Consider the following 23,131-nt stretch of genomic DNA (forward strand, 5'->3'; position numbering starts at 1 on the left):
TCAGTTGACTTCATATCAGCCCCGTCATTTTGCTTCAAATCCTGCCGAAATTAAAAAGCCGTATATATCCTGAAAATCTTATTTATGAACACTTAAGTGTAAGTAAGTCACAGTTGGACAGCTTCCCTCCCCGCTGATGTATGTAAGCTGGCAGCAGAGTGGACTCCGAATCAAATCTGGCAATACAATATGCTGTACTTGACTATTTTGACACTAGGAGTGTGATGTTTTTTTACAGTTACTGATGAGCTTATGTCACTGCTCCTTTTGGAAAAGAAAGGAGGAGGGTGGGCTGGGGGAGAGGAGAATATTGATTAACCAGCTCCTGATTATCTCAGCCACCCTCTCGCCTTTGCTTTGCTTTGGCGTCGCATACATAGTTTCTTCAATTATTCATATAAACCCCCCTGTCAATACTGCCAACATGCCTCGGCTGCACGGCAGAGAGCGAGATCATTCCGGGGGAATTACGGTTGTGCAATCTTAAAAACAAATGCTCCTAAACACCTTTTTTTTTTTTTTTTTACCTCCCTATTTCTTTTTTTTTTCCCCCCCCTCTTTTGTTTTTGTTTTGTTCCAGAAGGAGCTTAATTCTGTTGCTTCCGAGCTGGCAGCGCAGCGGGAGGAAAGTGAACAGTCTCATAAACATTTAATTGAACTCAGCCGGGAATTTAAGAAAAATGTACCTGAGGTACAGTATATTTGCCGTTATAGAATTAACTCGGCAGGACGGCGTATTTCCCTCTCTTGAAACTAGATTTGGAGAAGCGTAGACGTAAGTGACTAACAAGAAAGGAAGCTAATTAGCCACAAAGACGAATCGCAGCCCCCGACCTCGGGCTCTTCTCGTTTCTCCCTCGCACGGGCGCTACTGGAGGCTGTGGGGGCCCCGGCGCGGGAGGATGCTCGGGGTCTCGAGGTGCTTATAAAAAGCAAGCGCTGAGCACTCGGCGCTGAGATGCTGGCGCTGGGATCGCAGCCCAGATGGGGGGAGATGTGTTTTTTTGTTGCCTTTTTTTTTTTTTTTCTAAAAAATGGGAAAAAATAGAAGAGAGAGGATTAAAAAAAAAAAAAAAAAAAAGAGCAACTCCAAAATAGATCTCTGCGGAGGCTGTTTGCTGAGCTTGGGGGGGTGGATTTTCTGCTTTGGACGTGGGATGGAGGAAAAGCAAGAGCATTGCAGGGGATGCTCGGTGGAGAGGCAGGCAGGGTCCCGCGCATCGTGCCCGGGGTTTCTCCACCCAGTGCGACCCCGGTGCTGGGATGCTCTGTGCCCACCCCGCTGCTCCGTGCCGGGAGCTTCCCCAGCGGCTCCGGCTGATTTCGGGTGTGGTGCCCGACCCCAAGAAGGGCAAGGAGGGCGAGGGAGGCTCGGCACCTCGGGGTGCCTCTCCTCCTCCTGGTTCTGTGGTGCTGTCTCGTCAGGGGCCGCTCGCTGCCTTCCTCTAATGTGCTTAGATGGAAACCCCCGGGGAGATGTCGGTACTCCGAGCTTGCCAGCAGCGACACATTAGGATCTGTCATCTGCTGAGCATTACCTTATTTTAAATCTGTCTCTTTGGAGCTACGTAACTGCATAAGAAAATATTAAAGTAAACAATAACTGGATTTACACAAATGCAGCTGATTTCCATATTTTTCATCACTTCATTTTATTACTCAGTTTACTGATATGCTCATTTATTTATAGGGCAATCCAGTATTGATTCATTCCAATGCGCTATGCATAAACACATAAAAGAGAGTGATAACAATAGGAATACATTTTCAGTCTTTTAAATACTGCATTTTTTCCGATAGTCTTCATTAGATCCGCTACGCGAAGATGAGCTATGTCCTTCGGGGTGCCTCAGCCCGTCCCTCACCCAAGTGCCTTCGGATTTATGGTGGCAGAGGTGAGACCAGGGTGCGATTCCCAGCTTGGTGCACCTCCCTTTCTCCCCTCCAGGTGTTTTTCTGGGCAGGTTTTGGGGGAATTGATCCTAAAAGGTGGATTCTGCTCCCTTCAGTTCCATGTTTCTTTGCCAGGTAGGACAGGATGAGCACCAAATTCTCCTTCATCTCCCCACCCATCCCTTGGGCCCCAGCCTGTCCTCGCTGAGGGCAGGAGGGATTATTTCCTTTCCTAGCCCATGGGGATGGATGTTGTCCCTCCGTCACACGGTGTGTCTGGGCTGATAACCCCAGATGGAGCCAGAGGCACCAGGAGGCCGATGCTCTCTCATCGCACGTGGTCCTCACGTTGGCATCTCCATGCAGATGGGGGCATGAGCCCACCCCAGGAGCTCACATCCTGGGGCTTGGGGGCCTGGAGGCTTTTTTCCCCTTTTTTTCCTCTTTTTATTTTATTTATTTATTTATTTATTTTCAAACTGCGCTTCTCGGCATGCTCCCCATGAATATTTACCAGGGAGAGCGGAGCGCTACATCATCTGAGTCATGGGAAGGAGCCCATAAAAACGCGGTGATGAATGGCAAGAGTTCCCCCTCTATTCCTTCTTGTAAATGGGAAGAAAAAAATCATTTTGAAATATTAAGCTGCGTTGCATTGGATGGGCTTTTTCTGCTGTTTCTCTCTGCCATTTCCGAACTCAGCTCATATACATTTAGGCTCCTGTACCCTTCCTATATGATTTCTTTCTCAAGGAAGGAGAAGTGGGGGCCAGGAGGGAGAGTGAAGGAAGGAGTAAATTGTACCTGCGGAGAATAAAACAGGCTTTTGTTTTTCGTCCTGATTAGATAAAGGCCAGTTTATTTCTCTGGCGGAGAATCACAAAAAGCTGCCCGTGATGGCAGTTTAATGGCAACAGCTTGAAACGGACCAAGTTTGAATATCCTTGCAACGGAGAAAAGAGCAAAGCGAAAGCCCTGCTAATTACAAAAGTTGCTTTATGAAAGATAATTCAAAGCAATAATTTAGCAAACATAATCAAGTAGCGCAGATGGGGATTTTGATGAATAGTTTGCAACATGCAATTAGCAGCTCTTGCAGTTACATATCATTAACCCTCAGAGCACAAAAATTATTTTCTCATTATTAGATGAAAAGGTAAAATTAAGCTGACTAGACAGTAAAGGAACAAACTACAATTAATTACCTTCATTTATTACAGTCATTATTTTAAACTTTTTTTTTTTAATTCTGATAGATAGATGAAAACATCTAAATTAAAAGTTTTGTTCTGCTAAATTGGAGGTGAAACTTCGCAGTGCCCGCACCGGGGCACGCCGCTCTCCTGCGGGATGGACGCTGCATCCCCAGCCCAGGGTGGCTTGGGGTGAGTGGCACCAAAATCCATCTGGCTGTGAGCAGAAACCCTTGGATCACTGCATTTCTACCCCTATCCTGTGCGTCCTGCCTTGCCTGAATGCCCAACAATGCTATTTTAACTCCCCTGGCCCCTCTCCTCCACCAACATGAACCATGCAAGGGTGTTTTTTTTTTTTTTTGCAGAAGCAGTTCCTCGCCCCCACCATGAGCCGCCCTGCAAGTTTTGCATATTTTTGCGAGAAGAATATTTCTTGTAAATACGGGAAAAAACCCATCCGGCCACATATTTCTTGCCCGAACTGCTTGGTATCAGCCTGCTCTCCGGAGCCGCCTTCGGTTCGCTCTCCAGCCCCTCGCTTCGGCGCGTGCATTGGGAGCAGATGGTTTACAGTCGCCAACTGTCAGTAAACGCGCTGAAAAAATAAATTTGGGAAAAAAAAAATCTAAACTTGGCAGTGAAAAAAAACAACAACCATATATAAAATTATGTCAGTGAAAATGCAAAACATTTCTGAAATGTTTTCGCTTCTCGCTCCATTGGGATTAGAGGTTGGGACTCATCTGGAGATGGCTCGGGGGCTCCGAGCAGCCAATTTGGCATCCCAGGGATGGCGATGGAGCTGCAGGAGATGAAGACCATGGGCAACGTCTCTCGATGAGGTTGCCCAGCCCCTCCAAACACACATGAGGATGGTGGCACCATCCAGTGCACCCACGGCCAGCAGCAGCAAAGGCTGGCATGGGAAAAGGGGTGGAAATAATTCCAATTGAGATTAGCGTCCTCTGAGTCCGCTCTCAGGAACTTTGCCAAAGCATCACTGAACTTGTCAGGAAGTGTTACAACAAAATTAAGAACCAGCAGCAATTTTCTTTCATTCGGTATCCTATGCTTTATAAAGTAAATTATTAATGCATTTTTTTTTCTCAGTTAAGCAGTTATTTGCAGCAGTCTCGGTATATTTCTCATTAGAAATAACATCATCTGAAGAACTTATATTGATTCCTTTTTTTTTTTTTTTTTTAATCTGCGAATCATGAACGTGAACAACATATTTATATAACGTTCCCTAAAACCAGAATTCTCGGGCTTTATTTTTATATTATTGATCTTTTTGACGTGAATTGCTTTTCGGCCTTGTGAAAATGTTGTAAGCTTTCCGCCCTTGGAGAAATGGGCTGGAGCAGAGGGAATGATGGCTTGGGTGGGCACATGAGGGGTATGCATGCAATGGGATCGAGGAGCCCGTCCGATGGCAGCTCCTTACCGCTTCCACCCATCCTCCCGCTCTTCCCATTTTCTCTTGACTTCTTTACCAATCAGCAAAAAAAAAAAAAAAAAAAAAGAAGAAGAAAATAGCTTGAATGTATTTTTTCATCAGTTTTCTTCAATGTTTGGGGTCTCTGCCGCTGCTTTCTCCCCCGACAGCTGTTCCTCCTCGCTTAGAAAGAGCTCATTTGTGTTTTACTGCCACGAGTATTTAGATGGAAATAACCAACTACTTATCCCGCACTTGATCTCGGGGATGCGAGAATGAAGGCGCGCCGGTGCGCTGCAAGCCCCGCACACGTGGGGAGGAGGCGCGCGGCTGGGCTGGGGAGTTTCGCCATCGTGTCAGTCAATTATAATAATATTTCTGCTTCCAAATGTTTAAAAAGTTGGCTTCGTAATGTATAATCATGGCACAGAGGCCAGCCTGACAATAGTAATTAATTAGGCTATTACGCATTCTCCAGTGATAATTGCTTTGCTGGAAAGTCACCAGCCATGAAAAAGAGCCGGTGCGGGAACGTCATCCATCAAGCGCCACCGCTCCCGCGCCGCACCTCACCTTGAGCCCGCGTGCTGCGGAGGGAAACGGGGGGAAAAGAGAGAAATTAATGAGAATCGATGCGTCATGTGGAGGCAGAGCTCTCCCGGCCTTGTGCAGGCTGCGGGGCTGAGCATCACTCCCCTTGTCTCTTTTTTGGAGGGTGCCCTCCACCTCTGGCATGGGATGGCAGTTTGACCTCAGTGTCTTCCCTGAAGGAGCAGAGATTTGGGGGCTTTTTCTGCAAAACCTAGCAGCTTGATTTGGGGGGCTGATGCCCCCAGGGCTGCTTTTTTGGGGGGTTTCTTCAGGTCCATGTGATGATCACGGGCAGCTTCAGGATTACAGTGAGCTGTTCCCGAGTGGGACCCGGCACGTTGAGCATCTCTGGAGAGGTTCGATCGTGCTGCTAAAATCCCCGCTGCCGCCTGGTATTTTGGGGAATTATCCCTATCTGTGAAAGGCCATGGAAAGTTTTACCAGTCGTAGCTGACATTTCCTGAAGTTTAGTGGGACACTGAAAGAGCAGAGCTGATGCCTGGCTCAAAATCCATCAGCTGTGGTGGGCTCCTTGCTAGCAAATAACCCCAGTTATCTGAGCTGGAAGGTGCCAGCCCCATCCCAAACCCGGCCCATGGGATGGGTGGCCCCAGGAGGTGGTGTGGGTTTTGTGCCCAGAAGCGTAATTTTGGGGCTGATGAAATGAATGCTGAGGTTATTGAGTGGCTGCAGCACAAATTCAAGATTTCCCTGGAAACTGTCCAAACATTTCGCTTTGATGAAAGCGTTTTCAAGTGGTTTGGGCAGGTTTGGGGTCCCGAAACGATGTTTTGATTGGATGTTTGCCTCCGTGTGGTAGTTTTATGGAGGAAACCAAACCTGAAATGAAACAAAACGCTCTAATTCAGGGTGAGCAAAACCTCCAAGAGCAGCTGGGCCTTTTTGAACTCCTCATTCCTGCGGCTCCGACCAAGCTGCTCGGCCCTCCGTGGGGATGCTGAGGCGGTGGCAGCGTGTCAGAGCTCCCCCTTCGCCAACGCTTTGAGTCTATAACGTGACTTCGGGAATAAAATCCCAAAGGGAACAGCCCGAGCTGGCCCATCTCGGCTTCCTGGCAGACCCCTCCACCCAGCGAGGTGAGCGCGATGCTCTCCCCTTGCCCTGCTCGACGTCTTCCCCCTGCTCTCCTCAGCTTTATTGTTACGATTTCAAGGCACCCGAAGCCAAGTATTGGAGTGGAATGCTGAAGCGAGCCCCCAGATTCCTCCTCTGCATCAAGCATGGTGACGGGAAAGTCAGTTTGTGTGTGAGATGCTAAAAAAAGCCAGCCTTATACAATTTTAACAACAGAAAAATGATCTTTGTGCTCCAGTGCTCCGCGAGCTTGGAAGGAGAAGGCAGCTTTGCTCAGGTGGCTGGTGAATTACAAATGAGCGGTTTGCTTTTGTTTTGAATGACAAGCAATTTAAATTCAGCCTGGTGTGGCACGCCGCAAGCTCTGCGAGCAAGAAGGGTGGAAAAAAAGATGCCCTCGGCCTTGGTTGTGGTCGGGAGCCACGTTTGGACTTTGGGGAATTTTGGGGCTGGGAGCATCTCTGCTGGGGTCACCTCCGTCGCTGGCTCTTGAGGACAGCAGGGACATTGTGGCTGTGGAGATCTCCTGGTCCCACCGGGGCCGTGTCCTGTCCTCTGCTGGACGGGCACAGAGCAGGGCGGGGGAAACTCGGCCAACAAAGAGCACCGGAGCTGGCAGGCAGCGGCGTGTCGGAGCATGGTGAAAAATTAACGGGAGTAAATGACTCGTGCTCAGCAATGTTGGATGGGAGCGCGTGGCAGGTTAATACGTTGTTGGGCTATGAGCAGCGTGCCACCTCCCCGCCGCTGGCCAGCAGTGGCACCGTGGCCTTGTTGGTGGCAGGGACAGGGGGACATGGGCGAGGAGATGTCCTGGTCCCGGTCCTGCTGTGCGGGGATGGCACGAGCACCGCCCTGGCCCCACCGTGCCAGGGAGGGCTGTGGGCCAGATCCGTCCCAGCAAGCACAATAACAGGCAGAAATCTTATTTCTTATTTAAGCGCCGGCATTAAATTATAATTTTCATTTACTCAGAGCGCATCAATGATTTAAAGTGGCGTGACATTACGACGGGGCGAGGAGTTTGGCCACAGGCAGCGAGCGGCTGCGCGGTGCGGAGCGGGCGCAGGGCGGGCTTCCCTGGTCCTGCAGCGTGTGCAGGATGCGACCCGGGCACTGTCCCTGTCCCTCTCGCTCACAAAGCCTGCCTCTGAGCATGCAGTCTCTTGTCCAGCAGAGCCGTTCCCTCCTCCAGCCCCATCTCTCACCACCTTTTTTCCGTCTCCCCGCAGGTGATTGCACTTAGTAAGAGGAGCAAGGAGGCTGAGACGGCTTTCCTGAGTGTTTACAAGCAATTAATCGAAGCTCCAGGTAAGGAACACGGTGGCGACCTGGCTGCGTAGCGAGTAGCGTGCGACCCACCGGCAGCCTCGTGCCCGGAGAGGAGCCAGCGCCGAGGACCGGGACACAGCACCCGTCCCCGTCCCCGTCCCCGGGGCGGCTGGCAGCGCAGACGTCCGCTTTTGCATGTTGCTCTGGAAATCCCAGCCGAAGAGACAAGTGGAAACATCTTTTGCCATCGCTGTGTTTCAGCCCCTGAGCCAAATGCATCTTGACATTAGAAAAGGAATACATTTGCTCAGCCCTTGTAATAACACTGCGGCTATCCCCAGTTGTCTTTTCGACGGTAAGTTCACCGAAACCACGGAGCTCCGGCTCGCGGCGCAGCTCCTGGCACCGTCCGCGCCACGCCTCCGGCTTTCGGGGGCTGGAGCCCCCCCAGGGGCACCTCCAACAGCCTCGGGAGGGGGAAACTGAGGTGCAGGGCTTGCGCTGGTAGAGCTGGTGCCATGGCTAGCTGGTGCCAGGAGCCCTCCCCACTGCTGCTCCATGGGCTCTGCCGGCTCTGAGCCGCCCGTGGGCAGCCCCGGGGGCTCGGCTGCGGCACGCACCGAGTGTCCCCAGCACTGGGGGGACCCGTGCCAGCCCCAGCTCCGAGGATGGAGAGCTTCAAACTGCCAAAGATGTGCAGAAGGGCTCCTGCAGGGCCACTAATTCATTTCCCAGACATTTAGGAATAACAAAATGTTTTAATGATTTCTTAGGGGAATTAGGGAGACATATTTTTGTCCTCATTAAATTTTATCCTGTGCTACAAGAACCAAATGTCAGCTCGCTTTCCAGAACCCAGTAATCTTCCCTCCCCGCGCTCACCCACCTCGTGCCCAGCACACCCGTGCACACCCGTGCACACACACACATGCACACCCCGGCACTTCCCCCTGTGGTCCCAGCACCTCCATCTCTCCTGCACCCCTGCGGCTTCCAGCTGCCCCCTGCTCCCTTCTGCCCTCCCTCCATCTCCTGGGCCCCAAGGCCCCCCCCGTCATTTTGTCCCCGTCCGTCACATGTCCGCGTGTCTCTCGACAGGCAAACTCTTTGTGGAACACTTTACAAGCACCACATAAGTCCTGATTCGACATTTTTTGCCTTGAATGGCTGCTGTCAACACAAATCTCTGGCAGAGACTGTAACGGAGCCTGATTGCTCAGCAAGTATTTTGATAAGTGAGCTGGCTGTGTGTCTGTAATTACGGGAGAAAACCGTAAATCTTTGGGATATTGTTCACACAGATGTGGCGTGAAGGGAAGGGGGGGAAGCAGTAAAATGTGTTAAAAGCATAATTAATGTCATTGTTGTTGGGGATGATTTGATTTAAGCCTGACTTTGACTCGTGGAGGGTTTCGTAGGGCTCTGCTGGAGCAGGTCGGGACAAGGTGGCGCGAGAGGTGCCACCTTGGGGCGGGAGGCGCCGGCACCGACGACACACCGCGGGCACACCGTGGGTGGGGAGGCACTGAGGATGCACCCGGACGCACCGGGGGTGCACCATGGCTGCACGTGGATGCCCTGGGGTCTTCTCAGTGTCGTGGCAGCTGTGCAGGGCAGATGCCACCCTTGGTCCTCCAGCACAAGACCTCTGCCAGAGGTGGGACAAACAGCCAGGGCGCAGGGACGGGATGCAGGTCCCTGGGGACGCAGGGGCTGCTGCGCCGTGGGGTTATGCATGTGCAGGGGAAGGTGTTGAGCACCTCAGACGCCTCCCAGCACACCCGCCCTGTCCTGTGGGTGCCTTCAGCTGCTGTGGTGGTGGGGTGCTGCGGTGAGACCAGGCTGGGACCCCCCAGCACCCCTCAAAGGCCCCCCCCCGGTGCCAGGGCTGGGCAGAGAGGAGAGCCCCCTGCCCACCGCCCCGAATCCCTGCTGCAGCACTGCTGCAGGTGCCAAACAGCATCCAATAACGCCAGCTAGTGGCAAAACTTATTACATATACATCAATTTATATTAATATATAGGGAGAGCGCTTAGGGTGGCACCCCAAGCCAGCCTGGGCAGGGGGCTCAGCTTGGTGGCGGGGACTTTGCCGGAGCTGGGTGCCGCAGGGCTCGGCGGGATGGCTGTGCCAATTGTCAACCGTCTGTGCCGCCCGTCACCTGTCTGTGCCACCCGGGTGCCACATCAGGGCTGGCCTGTCTGGTGGCACGAGCGTGGCACGAGCTTGGCCTCCGCTGCCGGCAGCCCCGTGCTGATCCCAACACCTCGCGTGGGGCTGCGAGGTCGGCCCCGCGGGCGAGGGCAGTGCTTTCCCAATGGCTGGGCAGCGGCGCATTAGCACGATTTAATTAATCCAGGCGGGCATTTTGCATCACAGAGGTCACAGCTGAGGAAAGCAGAGGTGGAGCGCCGCTTGCTCTGCTCCAGGCCCCGCTCCCAGCATGGTCCCGGGGTGGCAGCTCCGAGCGGGGCGCTGGCAGAGCGCGTGGCTTCGTCGCAGCAGGGAAAACGCTGACCCCAGCAAAATTCCCCGGCGCTTTATTGCTCGCCTGAGCTGCTCCGGGATTATTTCTCATTACGGAGGAGAGAGGAGTTGCCAGCACGGATCGCGTCGGGGCCTGCCCCAGCATTTATCGGCCGCTCGGCGGGCTGGTGTGCGGCCTCCTGCTGGTGCCCCAGCTCGGGGGCAGCCTGGGGGAGGGCCCCCGGCCCTGCTGTTGTGGGTGTAATTACCCAGATCGTTAGCTCGCGTACTTACAGACGTTATTAATGGCTGTGAGAGCATCCAGCCCGGTTCGGGGCTGTGCTGCGCAGCCTCACCTGCCATCCTCGGCAGCTCGCAGTGATGGAGGGGCCATTCCCCAGAGCTCACCGGCAGGTTTTCCCCGGCGCTTGCAGCTCCTCGGACGTCAAAGCAGCTGGATGGGCACCGAGCCACGGCTCCTGCTCCCATAAAGCATCCCAGGAGGGAGGATGCTGGTGGTGCTGGTCCCACATCCCATGGCAGTGATGGTCAGGAGGGCTCCAAGCACCATCTCGGGGGGCGCATGTTGTGGCACCGTCTGTTTGCGAGGAGCACCCGTGGCGCTTGCTGTCCTGCTGCCTGTGTCCACGCTGGGTGCTGAAAGGGATGATCACAGGCCCAATCCCATATCTTTGGGGCAAACTCACTCCAAAAACATCTGGTGCAACCCCAGAGCAGCCCAAATCCCGTGGCGGGGGGCCTGGCCCCTCTGTCCGGCACCGCTGCTGTCTCATCCAGGTCGAGGAGCTGCCGTCTCATCCAGGTCGAGGAGCCACCGTCTGTCCCTGCTCACAGCAGAGGCAGCCACGCGTTGGGTTTTTTTCCCTCACTGTTATTAGGTTTTACCCTTGGACGCCTGCCACGCGTGTGCACCGTGCAGTAGCACACCCAGCTCCGTCCCATTTCCCTGTTTATCTAACTTTCTGACCCTGGAGAATTCCAATCTATTTCCTTTCCTCTCTTTTTCATAAAAAAAAAAAGCACCCCAAACCTATATTAACCTGGCTCAATAGGAGGCATTTTCTTGAACTTATTAAAAAATCCAGACTTGTAAATTAATTTGTTCATGTTGTACAATGGCAGTGCAGATGGACTCATTAGCATGCACACAACAAATAATTATAGATGAATTTTTAGCTGGCCTGCTTAATGGGCTTGCTGGGTTAATTATGTCAATGTATAATTACATCAGCCCTGGGAGACATAATGGCACACCCTGCTGAGCAGACACTAGCTAATGATGGTGTAATGCTGACAGAGGGAAGACATACGGCTCTGAAAGCACCTGCTTACCTCGGCACAAACTGCCATTGTCTGCGCCCAAACTGGGGGGACCGGGGCCACCAGTGCCACGGGTGCCACCGTGTTTGGGGACGAGAAGCCTGGATGCGACCCCAGTGGCGCTTGGTCCCTCGGGGGCTTTGGGGTGGTGATGGGGAGCGTGGGAGCACGGGGTGGCACGTGGTGGCACAGGGTGGCACATGGGGTGGCACCTGGGGTGGCATGCGAAGGCTCTGTCCCTGTTTGTAAGCAGGCTGCGGATGGCTGCTGCCCTTGGGATGCAGGGACAAAGAGGGTGGCACCCACGTCCCCGTGGCCACGAGGGTGGGATGGGGACAATGGTGGCTGTCCCCCGCCCCTGACCGCCAGCCCTGTTGCCTGCAGACCCTGCTCCTGTGCTGGAGGCTGCACGGAGCCTGGAGGACCGCCTGCAGCAGCTCCAGCGCCTCGAGCCCGAAAATCCGCCCCTGAAGGAGCTCGGCCGCCCCTGGAAGAAGCACCCGGCGCTCCTCGGCACCAAAGGTACCCCCGGCACCCACCGGACATGGGTGGCAACGGTGGTCCCCATCCGTGTCCCCACGTGCCCCTGAGCACCCGCAGGGTGATGGGGGGGGGGTCTCAGGGCTGAACCCCTGTCTCTGCCCCCCCCCCCCCCCCGTGCCCACCCCACAGTATTTTGAAATGTGTCCCCCCTGCAGAGCAGAGAGAAGGGACATCGCCAGTGGCCGGGCTCGCGGCGGCCGAGACCACGCTCCCTGGTGTCGACAGCAAAGCCCTTTTGGCAGAAGCCTGGCTGCAGAGAAATGAGGCAGAAAAACAAAAGTACGTGAGTACCGGCGACGGGCCCCCAGACGGCATTTAGGGGTGCCAGGGGCTCTCCCTGCTGCTGCCCGGGGTGTCTGGCTGTCCTTGCCTCTGCCTTTTTCCCCCCACACCTCCTTCGCTGCCTGGGTAGAGCAAGACATCCTGCTCGGGCACTCAGCGTGTCTGTCCGTCCATCCGTACCCTCTTCCAGGCAGTTGTGGTGTGTGACATGTGGTTGTGCTTGGGCAAACCGCGTAAATCCGGGCCGGTGGGTGAACCTCATTAAAGGGCCTTTTAATTTTGAGGCTCCCGGCTTTCCCAGCAGTGCGTTTAGCGGTGCTTCATTGCTATTCCTTAACACGCCGCACCAGTAACAAACGAGGAATCTTTAAACCCTAAATTGCAGAGCTCTCCGAGTAAGTTCCTGGCAAGTGCAGGCTATAAATAATGCAGAATAACTTTTCCCTGATTGCTTCCCCCCTCAAATTAATGACAGGAGGGGGTGGGTTTCAGCACAGGAGCGTTTCCACCTTCCTCCTGCCTCGGCTCCTCGTCAGGGGACACCGAGCGGGGTCAGCACGGTGCCAGCCCCCACGGGGCTGTGCTCCGATGTGCAGTTTTCCACACAAAGTGAATTTTTACCACTGGACCCCTTAAAATGAAATGGCGTGGTGGGCTGGGGCAGGCGCTGACGGCCTTCTCTCCGCAGGGGGCTGCAGGAAGCCCAGCTCACCCTGGCTGCACGCCTGGGGGAAGCAGAGGAGAAGATCAAGGTGCTCCACTCAGGTAGGGAGGACGGGCTGGGGGACCTGGCCGGCCGAGACGTCCTGAAGCCCCCAGCCCACTTCTCACCCCCCCATCTCCTCTCTTTTTGCTGTCTGCCAGCGCTGAAGGCGACGCAGACGGAGCTGCTGGAGCTGCGGTGTAAATACGACGAGGAGGCTGCCTCCAAGTGAGTCGCTGGGTGCTGAGGTGCACGAAGTGACCACAGGAGCACCCCACGTGGTGGTTGCTCCCTGAATCTAAGACACGTGTCCATGCCTGTATTGTACAAGGGCTTTGGCTGGCCACGGATTTTATGTCCCCCGCCTCTGGGCCGGCATCCATGTGCCTTCTGATGCCTCTTGCTTCTTCCTGCAGGGCAGACGAAGTAGCCATGATCATGACGAACCTTGAAAAAGCCAACCAGGTGAGCCAGGAGCCCTCCCAAATTTCCAGCGAGTGCAGAGCAAATACCCCATTTCCCTCCTGCTGCGCCCACCAATGCACCCCAAAAATCCCAGTGACCTTTATGCTGGTGCCAGAAAACGGCACATGGTGGCCAGGCTCCGGCTGGGCTCCCCAGAACTGGGGGTCCCTGCAAAGAGGGGCTCTGGTTTCCTCTGCACAGCAGCTCCCCCGAACCGGGCTGGACCCACTGCCCCGTTCTGGGGCTCGCTGCCGTGCTTGAACACCCAGCCAGGGGATGGCAGCAGGATGCGTGGGCGCGGGTTCTGGGACTCTGTTCTGCCCCACGGGTGGGATGAAGCGTGGGGCGCCCACCCTGATGTGTTTTCTGCTCTCTTGCAGCGTGCGGAGGCTGCGCAGCGGGAGGTGGAGAGCCTGAGGGAGCAGCTGGCAGCCGTCAACAGCTCCCTGCGCCTGGCCTGCTGCTCCCCACAGGGCGCTGCCGGGGTGAGGAGCACCCATCGTGGCCGGGAACACCCATTGTAACCAGGAGCATCCCATGCAGCCCCAAGCACCCCATGCAGTCCCGAGCACCCCGTTGCACCCAGGAGCACCGTTTTGGGCTCAGGAGCACCCACCATGTGTGGGAGCAGCCCAGGAGCAAAGCAGGAGGGATCCGGGCGTTTTTCCACCACTGGGGCTGTGGGGTCGTAGTGTTGGCCATGCCTTATCTGTGGGCCCGGCCTCGCAGGGAGGGGAGCTTGCACCCCCATAGCATTGAGCCGAACATGGGCAACCTTTATGGGCAGAGGAAGGGTCCGTCCCATCCCACATCAGTGACAGACCCACGTCCCCACGTTGGGTGGCCGGGAGCTGACGGTGTCCCCTCTCCCGGCAGGACAAAGTGAACTATTCCATGTGCTCAGGGTCGAGGCTGGAGGCAGCTCTGGCCGCCAAGGACCGGGAGATCCTGCGGCTCCTGAAGGACGTCCAGCACCTCCAGAGCTCGCTGCAGGAGCTGGAGGAGTCCTCCGCTAACCAGATCGCCGAGCTGGAGGGGCAGCTGGCCGCCAAGAACGAAGCCATCGAGGTGTGTGCGAAGGCCCTTGGGTAGGCATGAGGTGGGTGGCAGCCATGGCCAGCCTTGCACCAGACCCCACTGTGTCTCCTCCACAGAAGCTGGAGGAGAAGCTGCAGGCGCAGGCGGACTACGAGGAGATCAAGACGGAGCTGAGGTAGGGCTGCTCCTACAGCCGGGCGGCGCGAGGCCATGTCCTCCGCCTCACCGCCCCTCGTGTTTCTCTCTCAGCATCCTGAAGGCCATGAAGGTGGCATCCGCCAGCTGCAGCCTTCCCCAGGCAAGTGCCGCGGCGCGGTGACGTGTGCCAGTAGGCCGTGGGGCAGCCGCCGGCCCCACCGGAGCCCTGCTGCCCCATTCCACCGCCGCTTTGCTCCTTGCAGAGCATATCGAAGCCGGAGGAGGCCCTGCTGCTGGGGAAGGAGGCTTTCTATCCGCCGCAGAAGTACCTGCTGGAGAAGCCCGGCCTGATGGCCAGCGCTGGTAGGGTAACGGCGGCCACGCGATGCCTTGGGTGCCAAAAGTCGTGGAATCATGAAGTCACTTAGGTTGGAAAACACCCTGATGCTCACTGAGTCCCACCATCAACTTAACACCACCACGTCCACCACTAAGCCATGTCCCCACACGCCACAGCCCCACGTAACTGTGGTTTTCCACTTTGGGGTCCAGGGGCAGACCATGGCCAGCTGCTTGTTGTGTGTCCTTGTGGACCCAAACGTGGCACAGGCAGGCTGCCATGGCCAAGTTACGATGTTCACCACAGCTTGCCCACCATGGCACCCCCAGGAATGTGGCCAGTGGGACCAGATCCTGCCCCCAGTGACCAGAAAGAGCCTGGGAATGGGATATAGGGGGGCCATCTGGGGGAACTGAGGCAGGAGCATGCAGCCGGCCAGCGGGACTATAGTGCGTGTCTGTCTCTCTCGTTCATCTCTAGAGGAGGATCCCTCTGAAGACGAGTCGGGGAAGGACCCGCTGGGCATGGAGCAGCCGTTTCCATCCCCCCAGCAGCTCCCACAGGCCCCAGCGGACGAGCCGGCCTCCCCTGCTCCCCTCCCATCCCTGGCTGGCCCTGGCCTGGCCCCTGAGGGCCCCCGGACGTTCCCGCTGTCCCCCTTCCCGGGGGGCGAGCGGCTCCCGGGGGACACGCTGCTCCCCAAGGCCCCCCCGCTGCAGCCACCCCCTTACAAGAGCGAGGGTGCTGGAGGGGGGCTGCCCTTTCCCACCACTTTCTTTGGGGCCAAAAGCAGCGCCGTGCCCCCCGTCCCTGTGCCACCCGCCGCCAGCCCCCCCGTTGAGCCCTCTGAGGGCGGCGGGGGCAGCTCGGCCGACGAGGAGCAGCTGGATACGGCCGACATCGCCTTCCAGGTGAAGGAGCAGCTGCTGAAGCACAACATCGGGCAGCGGGTCTTCGGGCACTACGTGCTGGGGCTGTCGCAGGGCTCCGTCAGCGAGATCCTGGCCCGGCCCAAGCCCTGGCGCAAGCTGACGGTGAAGGGCAAGGAGCCGTTCATCAAGATGAAGCAGTTCCTCTCCGACGAGCAGAACGTGCTGGCCCTGAGGACTATCCAGGTGCGCCAGAGAGGTGAGTGGTGGGGTGGCCCTGCACACCAGGTCCTGCCCTGCTTGTCCCAGCAGCACCCAAGGGTGCTCCATGCCACTGTGGGATCACCCAGCCCATCTCCCTGGTGAGACAGGCAGCAACACCGCGTGAAGTCACCCCCAGTACACAGGGTTTGTCCCCAGGGGTCCCCAGGTGCTGCTTGCCACAGGATGGGGACTCTCAGGGATTGCCCTGGCAAGCGGCAGCAATGAACAACAACCCGTAGTGGAAGGTGCACCCCCAGATGTGCTTCACTCGTTTATTCTGACAAGTGCCATTTAATTATTCATTAAGCTGTTTCGTGGCATATGAATTGACGTGTGGCGGAATATTTTGTTAAAATAATGAAGTTTTAGTGCTGTGGGACTGCAGTATGGTGTCAGCACTGCTGTGAAATAATGGCAGCGGCTCCTCACCCCATCTCAGCGATGCTGCAGGTGGTGGCAGTGGCCTCAGGTCTCTCGAGTCCCCAGCCAGGCGATGCCATGCTGGAGGTGTGAGCTGGTGGCAGGGGCTGGCAACTAATTGGGCCTGGTGTTTTTCTTAAAACCAGCATCCCTAAAAATAACTGAACACGAGTAGCAGTAAATACTTCCTGACGTGCGAGCGGAGCTTGTAAAACCAGCGCCGGTGACAAATCTGTTGTCATGCCTCTTTGATCAGGTAGCATCACGCCGCGGATCAGAACACCAGAAACCGGCTCTGACGACGCCATCAAAAACATCCTGGAGCAGGCGAAGAAGGAGATCGAGTCGCAGAAGGGAGGTGGGTTCTGTCTGCTCTAGGAGATGTCTGTAGTGTGCAGGGCACAAAACGTCCAGGCATCCTGCCCCAGACAGGGCTGGGACCCTGGAGTAGGTGCCCTGGGCTTGTGGATGCTTCCTGGCTGCTCCCATCCGTACACCCATTGCTGGCAGGGCCAAAAATGAGCTTTTGGGGGCATTTGTCCCAGTGCCATCCATAGAGAAGATTTGGGAGAGGGTGGAAATAAATCCTGGTAAATATTGTCACAAGTGTGTGCTGCGTGTGCCCCTGGTGCCCTGAATGCAGTGGCTTTTGTACATGGGCTTTCAGAAACTTTGGACCTAACCTTTCCCTCCCCCTTCACTGAAACAGATGATTAAATGAGAAAGCACAATCCATATGGCATGAGGAATCATTAAAGCAGCTGTGCTCACAGTCAATTACAAGAAATGAAATACATTAAAACAGGTAGTCTGCTGAGAAAGCAGAATCCTGGAGAATTAAATTAGACAGGAATGGTGGAAAAACAGGCAGGGAAAACAAACATGTTTGTCTATTGCCATCATTGGTAATGGGATTTATTTTGCAATTGTCAAAATGGAATCCCACGTAGATACAGGAGTGTCACAGCGCTCGCTTCGCTGGGTGCCGCCGTCCAGGTTTATAATCTGCGCTTGTAAAATCGCTTTTCTCACGCATTTTGAATTCTGGCAGCCTTTTGATACAAAGTCCTACAAGAAAGAGAAGCTGTTGCATTTAGCATCAAATCCAGGTTTGGGTGGGATGGGGGACGTGGCTGGTGGCTGTCCTGGTGCTGGACCACCAGCCATCCTGTCCCCTCCAGCAAGGTGTCACCTTCCCGCCCAGCCTGACGATTTCCATGCTTGCCATGCTCTGCAAAAGCCGTTCTGTTATTAAGCAAAGGCAGAGGAAGGAAATGTAATTAACAGCCCATCCTGCAAGAGTTTTAATGGGATTAAAAAAGCAGCAAGGAAAGAAATCCCACGTAGGCACAGCGCAGTGACAGTGGCCTGGGTGTCGCGGATGCTCTGGTTCAGTTTTCTGAAGCTGCTTTTTGCTTGTGCTCTCGTCCAGCCCTGTGACAGTGAGCGGCCAAGCTCCCCAGCTGATGATGCTCCACCAGCATCTGGTGATGTCCCCATCCCCACAGCTGCTCCCTGGAGAAGGGGAGGGCTCCTCAACCCCCATTACAGCAGGGGAAACTGAGGCAGGAGGGTTCTGAACAGCAGTCAGAACACAGCCAAAACTCTCTGCATTCCAGGGTGCAACCCTCAAAATTTCAAAGCCCTCCCTCCCTCCCTCGGACCCTAGGCCAGCACCTCCATCTCCCCCATCGAGCGCTGCGCCTTGGGGCCCCCCGCTCACTCCCTTTCCTTGCAGGTGAGCCCAAAAACCCATCGGCATCTCAAGCAGTGGCCAACGGGGCGGGCGGCAGCAGCTCGGAGGATGCCATCAAGAGCATCCTGGAGCAGGCGCGGCGGGAGATGCAGGCGCAGCAGCAGGCACTGCTGGAGATGGAGGCGGGGGGCAGCGGGCGCCCCGGGGGCACGCCGCCCGCCGAGCGCTCCACGCTGGCCGCCGTCAGCCAGAACATCGTCCCGGCATACGTCAAGCAGGAGGAGGGGAGCGGGGCCAGCCCCGGCCCTCCGCAGACGCCCCTCGCCGTCCTCTCGCCCGCCGCCTTTGTGCAGAGCATCATCCGCAAGGTGAAGTCGGAGATCGGCGACGCCGGCTCCTATTTCGACCAGCACTGGGCATCGGAGCGCAGCCTGCTCAGCCGGCCCTACACCTCCGTCTCGCCTTCGCTCTCCTCCTCCTCCTCGAGCTACTCCGGCATGGCCAACGGCCGGGTCTGGCCGCGGGGAGAGCCCGGTGAGAGTGGAACCAATGAGGACGAGCTGCCACCGGCTGAGGATGAGCCCCACCGGCTGACGGAGATGAAGGCGGAGGGCGCAGGCACGGAGCCAGCAGCTGGTGGAAGGCTGTCCTACTACCCTGCCTACGTGCCACGCACCCTGAAGCCCACCGTGCCGCCGCTGACGCCGGAGCAGTACGAGATGTACATGTACAGGGAGGTGGACACGCTGGAGCTGACCCGGCAGGTCAAGGAGAAGTTGGCCAAGAATGGCATCTGCCAGAGGATCTTCGGAGAGAAGGTAGCGGGCCAGGGAATGGGGTCCAGTGTCCCCTCTTTGGGGTGGGGAGTCTCCCCTTCAGTGCCCGGGGGTGGTTGATGTCCTCCAGCACCTCCTGCCAGGGTCCCCGCTGTGCCCCGGTGGGTCGCCTCAGCAGATGCTGAGCCCTCAGTGTCCAACCCAACCCCAAACAATCTCCTGGTGGCCACTACTGTCTGGTTGGTGGCACTACCCACCAGGAGCCTGCTGTCCCCTGCGGGGACCCTCCTCCCAGCCCAGTACCCCCTGGGTATCCCTGAGGGACCCATGGTGGTCCCAGCACCATCACCCACCACTGGGAACAAGGGGTTTGGACACACTGGGGTGTGAGTGCATGCCCCAGCCCCTCCACACATCCTGCTCCTTACCCCTGCATGGCCAGGGCGCCCTGTCCCATTCGGTGGGGACGATGGCAGCAGCCCATCAGGTAACGCTCGCGCCGTGCCCAGGTGCTGGGCCTGTCCCAGGGCAGCGTGAGCGACATGCTGTCGCGGCCCAAGCCTTGGAGCAAGCTGACGCAGAAGGGCCGGGAGCCCTTCATCCGCATGCAGCTCTGGCTGACGGACCAGCTGGGACAAGGCATCAGCCAGCAGCCGACCCCCTCCCAGGGTAAGTGCCACCGCCGCCGTGTCCCTTGCTCCTTAAACATCCCTCTGACGTTGGCATCCTAATGCAGCAGGGTTTTGTTGTACCCCCGTCCCGCATGGCGTTGCCCCATCCCCAGTGCTGGCGGCTGCCCCGTGCCACCCACATCCCCCCCAGCACCCACACCCCACATCCCACCAGCATTGAGGGGGGGACATTCATCTGTGTCTCCAAAGCCGCCCCTCTGACTCATCCAACTCATTCCAAACCCCCTTAATTAGTATGTTAGGCAAGGTAGGGCTGCTGCACAGATCCTTCAAATGTTATTTTGTCAGAAACGGGTTTTGAAAGTCAAAAAAAAAAAAAAACACAACAAAAATCCTTGGCTTTGTGCCTGGAATAAAGAAGTAACTGGGTTTTTATTTTAATGTTGTGTTTTCTCACTTTAATTATTCCACCGTCGCTTCCTACTTGGCCGTAGATGCTGGCGAGGCTCTGCTGGCTTTCCCCCTTTCAGGAATAAGAAATAATAATAATAAATAATAAATGAATAATAAAGATAACCCTTACATTCCCACCGCCGTCCTCTCCCTTGACCCATGCCAATGCCCACTCCATCATCATGGTGGGATGTGGGTTTAGGTAGCGGGGTCCCACTGGTGCCACTAACCCATCCTCTCCCGGTGCCTCACAGCCAGCCCCGCCGAGCCCCAGCCATCCCCCTCGCCGCCCCCCAGCCCCACCGAGCACGAGAAGGGCTCGCAGGAGCCCCTCACCCTCGCCCTGGAGAGCAGCAAGGAGAACCAGCAGCCCGAAAGCAGGGCGGCACCAGGCAAGGCGCACCCCAACAGCCAGGGCCCCGTGGGCATCCAGGAGATCGTCGCCATGTCCCCCGAGCTGGACACCTACTCCATCACCAAGAAGGTCAAGGAGGTGCTGACAGACAACAATTTAGGTGCGGGCGGCGCCGGGTGCAGCACTGCATCCCCTTTTTCTGGCTGTTTCGGGAGATGCTGGCGAGGCCGGGGTGTTCGGGTGCTCGGCAGGGGTGGCGGGGTCTGTCCCGCGCTAACCGCCTCTGCTTCTCCTCCGCCAGGCCAGCGGCTGTTTGGGGAGAGCATCCTGGGCCTGACGCAGGGCTCGGTGTCCGATCTCCTCTCCAGGCCCAAGCCGTGGCACAAGCTGAGCCTGAAGGGGCGGGAGCCCTTCGTCCGCATGCAGCTCTGGCTCAACGACCCCCACAACGTCGAAAAGCTGCGCGACATGAAGAAGCTGGAGAAGAAAGGTGAGCGCGGGAGCCGGGCGGCGGCGGCAGAGCGGGGCGGCCGGGGGCGAGCGGCGCGCAGCTCCCTCTCCTCTCCCGCAGCCTACCTGAAGCGTCGCTACGGGCTGATGAGCGCCGGCTCGGACAGCGAGTCCCCCAGCGCCCGCTCCGAGTGCGCCAGCCCCGGCCTGCAGCCCCAGGACCTCAGCCTCCTGCAGATCAAGAAGCCGCGGGTGGTGCTGGCCCCCGAGGAGAAGGAAGCCTTGAAAAAAGCCTACCAGCTGGAGCCCTACCCGTCCCAGCAGACCATCGAGCTGCTCTCCTTCCAGCTCAACCTCAAGACCAACACCGTCATCAACTGGTTCCACAACTACAGGTAGGGCACCGGACGGGTGCCGAGGGGACGTGCCCAGCAGGACGCGGTGGCACGGTGGCTGCTCCTCTTCCAGGAGAAGAGATGGGGAGACGCAGACCCATGCGGGGTCCTGTGGGTGCAGGATTGCAGCCAAAATGCTGCAGGCACCAGGCTTCGTCCTTGTAATGCCAGTGGGTGCAGGAGTCCCAAATCCTCCTCCCCCTAGATCCACATCGAGCCGTCTGTGGCCTGGGGGAGGTTTTAGTGCTGCTTGGAGGGGAGCAGCACAGTCAGAGGGGCTGTGCCCCCTGTCACTATATAACACAGCATTAAAAGGCATATAAGCACTCATGTTGAGTCCGCTCAGCCTGCATGTGCTGGTAAATATCTATAGGAGCTGGTTGAAGTTTCTCACACAAAGCCATTGCTCATTGGGAAGACTCAGAGGAGCACAGAAGAAAGCTTGGAAAATCAGGCTTTTTGGAGAAATACTGACTAACGTGGTTTTTTAAGCCCGTGACTTTTCCCCTCGTGTTGTTCCAGGGAAGTCACTCCTGCTCTTGGTAAACAAAAAAAGCCCTGAAATAGGTCTTCAAAAAATGATACGTATTTAAAAAAAAAAAAAAAAAGGTAATGGAAAATGCGTGCAAAAGTATGTCAGTGTGGAAGGCTGCAAGTTGGAAAGAGCCCAAAGTGTTGCAAAATAGTTTCCGCTTTCACGCGGCAGCACCGCGCTGTCACCAAAAGGGGTTGATGCGGGCAGGCGGGCGACGCCGTTTTGGCTTACGAGCCTTTTCACACATCGAGCAATTTGATTGACTCCCCCCCAGAATGTTTTAAAGAATGACAAGTCAGGGTTTTTTACGTGTGCAGCGATGTTGCATTTTTCAAAGCAAAGTGTTCCTGGCTGGAGATGCTTTTTCCAACCGGGATGGTTACTGATGCTTCGTGGTCATGTCCCCGCAGGTCGCGGATGCGCCGGGAGATGCTGGTGGAGGGTGCACAGGACAACGACACGGACCCAGAGCAGAGCAGCGGGGTGGCCGGCCTGGGGCGCAGGGCCCCGCACAGCCCCGACTCGGACACCGAGGACCGAAAGCCCCTTTTCGAGGGGAGCGAGCACCCCTGTGCCGGCGAGGTGAAGGTGAAGGAGGAGCAGGGGGAGGCAGGCGGCTGGGGCCACCGACGGGACTCGCGCAGCCCGGCCAGGGCAGCAGAAGGGACTGGGCCCCCGCAGGAGGAGCGAGGAGGAGCCCCCCGCGCCGCCGCCCCCAGCGCCGGCAGCCTCCCGCGGCGGGGAGGCCGTGCTGGGGCCTCCGGGGGTCCCCCGCCGCCGCCGCCGCACCCCGACCCCGGTGGCTCCCAGTCGTCGGCCAGTTCATCCCGCTGCAGCCTGGAGGTGTCCCCCAGCTCACCTTCGGCAGCCTCCTCGCCCGGCCTCGCTGGCTCGGCCTCACCGGGGCCGTCCTCTGCCGGGCCGGTCTCACCGGCGTTGCCTCCGGCCCCCGGCCCCCGGCTCAGCACCAGCGTCCAGCGGCGCCACGAGAAGATGGCCAACCTCAACAACATCATCCACCGCCTGGAGCGGGCCGCCAACCGCGAGGAGGCCCTTGAGTGGGAGTTCTGAGCCGCCCCGCTGCCTTGGATATATATACACACACACACATATATATATTTTGTTAAATTCAGCGCGCACCGAGAGGCGGACCCAGCGACGGAGGGGAGCGGCCGGTGGAAGGGGGACGCCCGCTACGAAGCTGCCCCCGCTTTTGTTTTAAATGTGAAAAACTGGGAACAATTTTAGAAAAGAAAAAAAAATATTTATAGACCTCTTTTAGATATTTTAATAAAAGGATACTTTGGAATTTATTAACAGCTTAAGCTGCTTTGATATTAAAGATAGCTATAAAATCAAGATGATGTAGCAGTCGTGTCATTAAATGTACACTGAAGTCTTGTAGTTTGCCACTGGATGAGATTAAAAACAAACAAAAAAAATAAAACACGGAAAAGACTTATTGAGCAAAGCCATCAAGAAGC

The 23,131-nt window shown here is 56.5% G+C and overlaps 1 protein-coding gene across 1 annotated transcript; it reads left to right on the plus strand.

Moving 5' to 3' along the window:
• The first annotated feature begins 424 nt into the window (after positions 1 to 424).
• On the plus strand, positions 425 to 22,718 carry CUX2 (cut like homeobox 2). Its single transcript, XM_050714290.1, has 21 exons — positions 425 to 472; positions 581 to 691; positions 7,446 to 7,524; positions 11,678 to 11,815; positions 11,992 to 12,115; positions 12,807 to 12,883; positions 12,983 to 13,049; positions 13,238 to 13,286; positions 13,667 to 13,771; positions 14,163 to 14,354; positions 14,441 to 14,499; positions 14,574 to 14,622; positions 14,726 to 14,825; positions 15,283 to 15,930; positions 16,612 to 16,713; positions 18,094 to 18,869; positions 19,337 to 19,496; positions 20,167 to 20,427; positions 20,569 to 20,757; positions 20,839 to 21,112; positions 22,058 to 22,718. The coding sequence occupies exons 1-21, from the start codon at positions 425 to 427 to the stop codon at positions 22,716 to 22,718; spliced, it is 4,269 nt and encodes a 1,422-aa protein (XP_050570247.1).
• The last annotated feature ends 413 nt before the right edge of the window (positions 22,719 to 23,131 follow it).

Source organism: Cygnus atratus, chromosome 17, assembly GCF_013377495.2.
Source record: "Cygnus atratus isolate AKBS03 ecotype Queensland, Australia chromosome 17, CAtr_DNAZoo_HiC_assembly, whole genome shotgun sequence".
NCBI classification, from domain to species: domain Eukaryota; kingdom Metazoa; phylum Chordata; class Aves; order Anseriformes; family Anatidae; genus Cygnus; species Cygnus atratus.

Coding starts and splice junctions, on each gene's coding strand:
- CUX2 (XM_050714290.1), top strand. CDS start 425: ATGCCTCGGCTGCACGGCAGAGAGCGAGATCATTCCGGGGGAATTACG. Junction 12,884..12,982: donor GATCAAGGTGCTCCACTCAG/GTAGGGAGGACG, acceptor GCTGTCTGCCAG/CGCTGAAGGCGACGCAGACG. Junction 13,287..13,666: donor ACCTTGAAAAAGCCAACCAG/GTGAGCCAGGAG, acceptor GCTCTCTTGCAG/CGTGCGGAGGCTGCGCAGCG.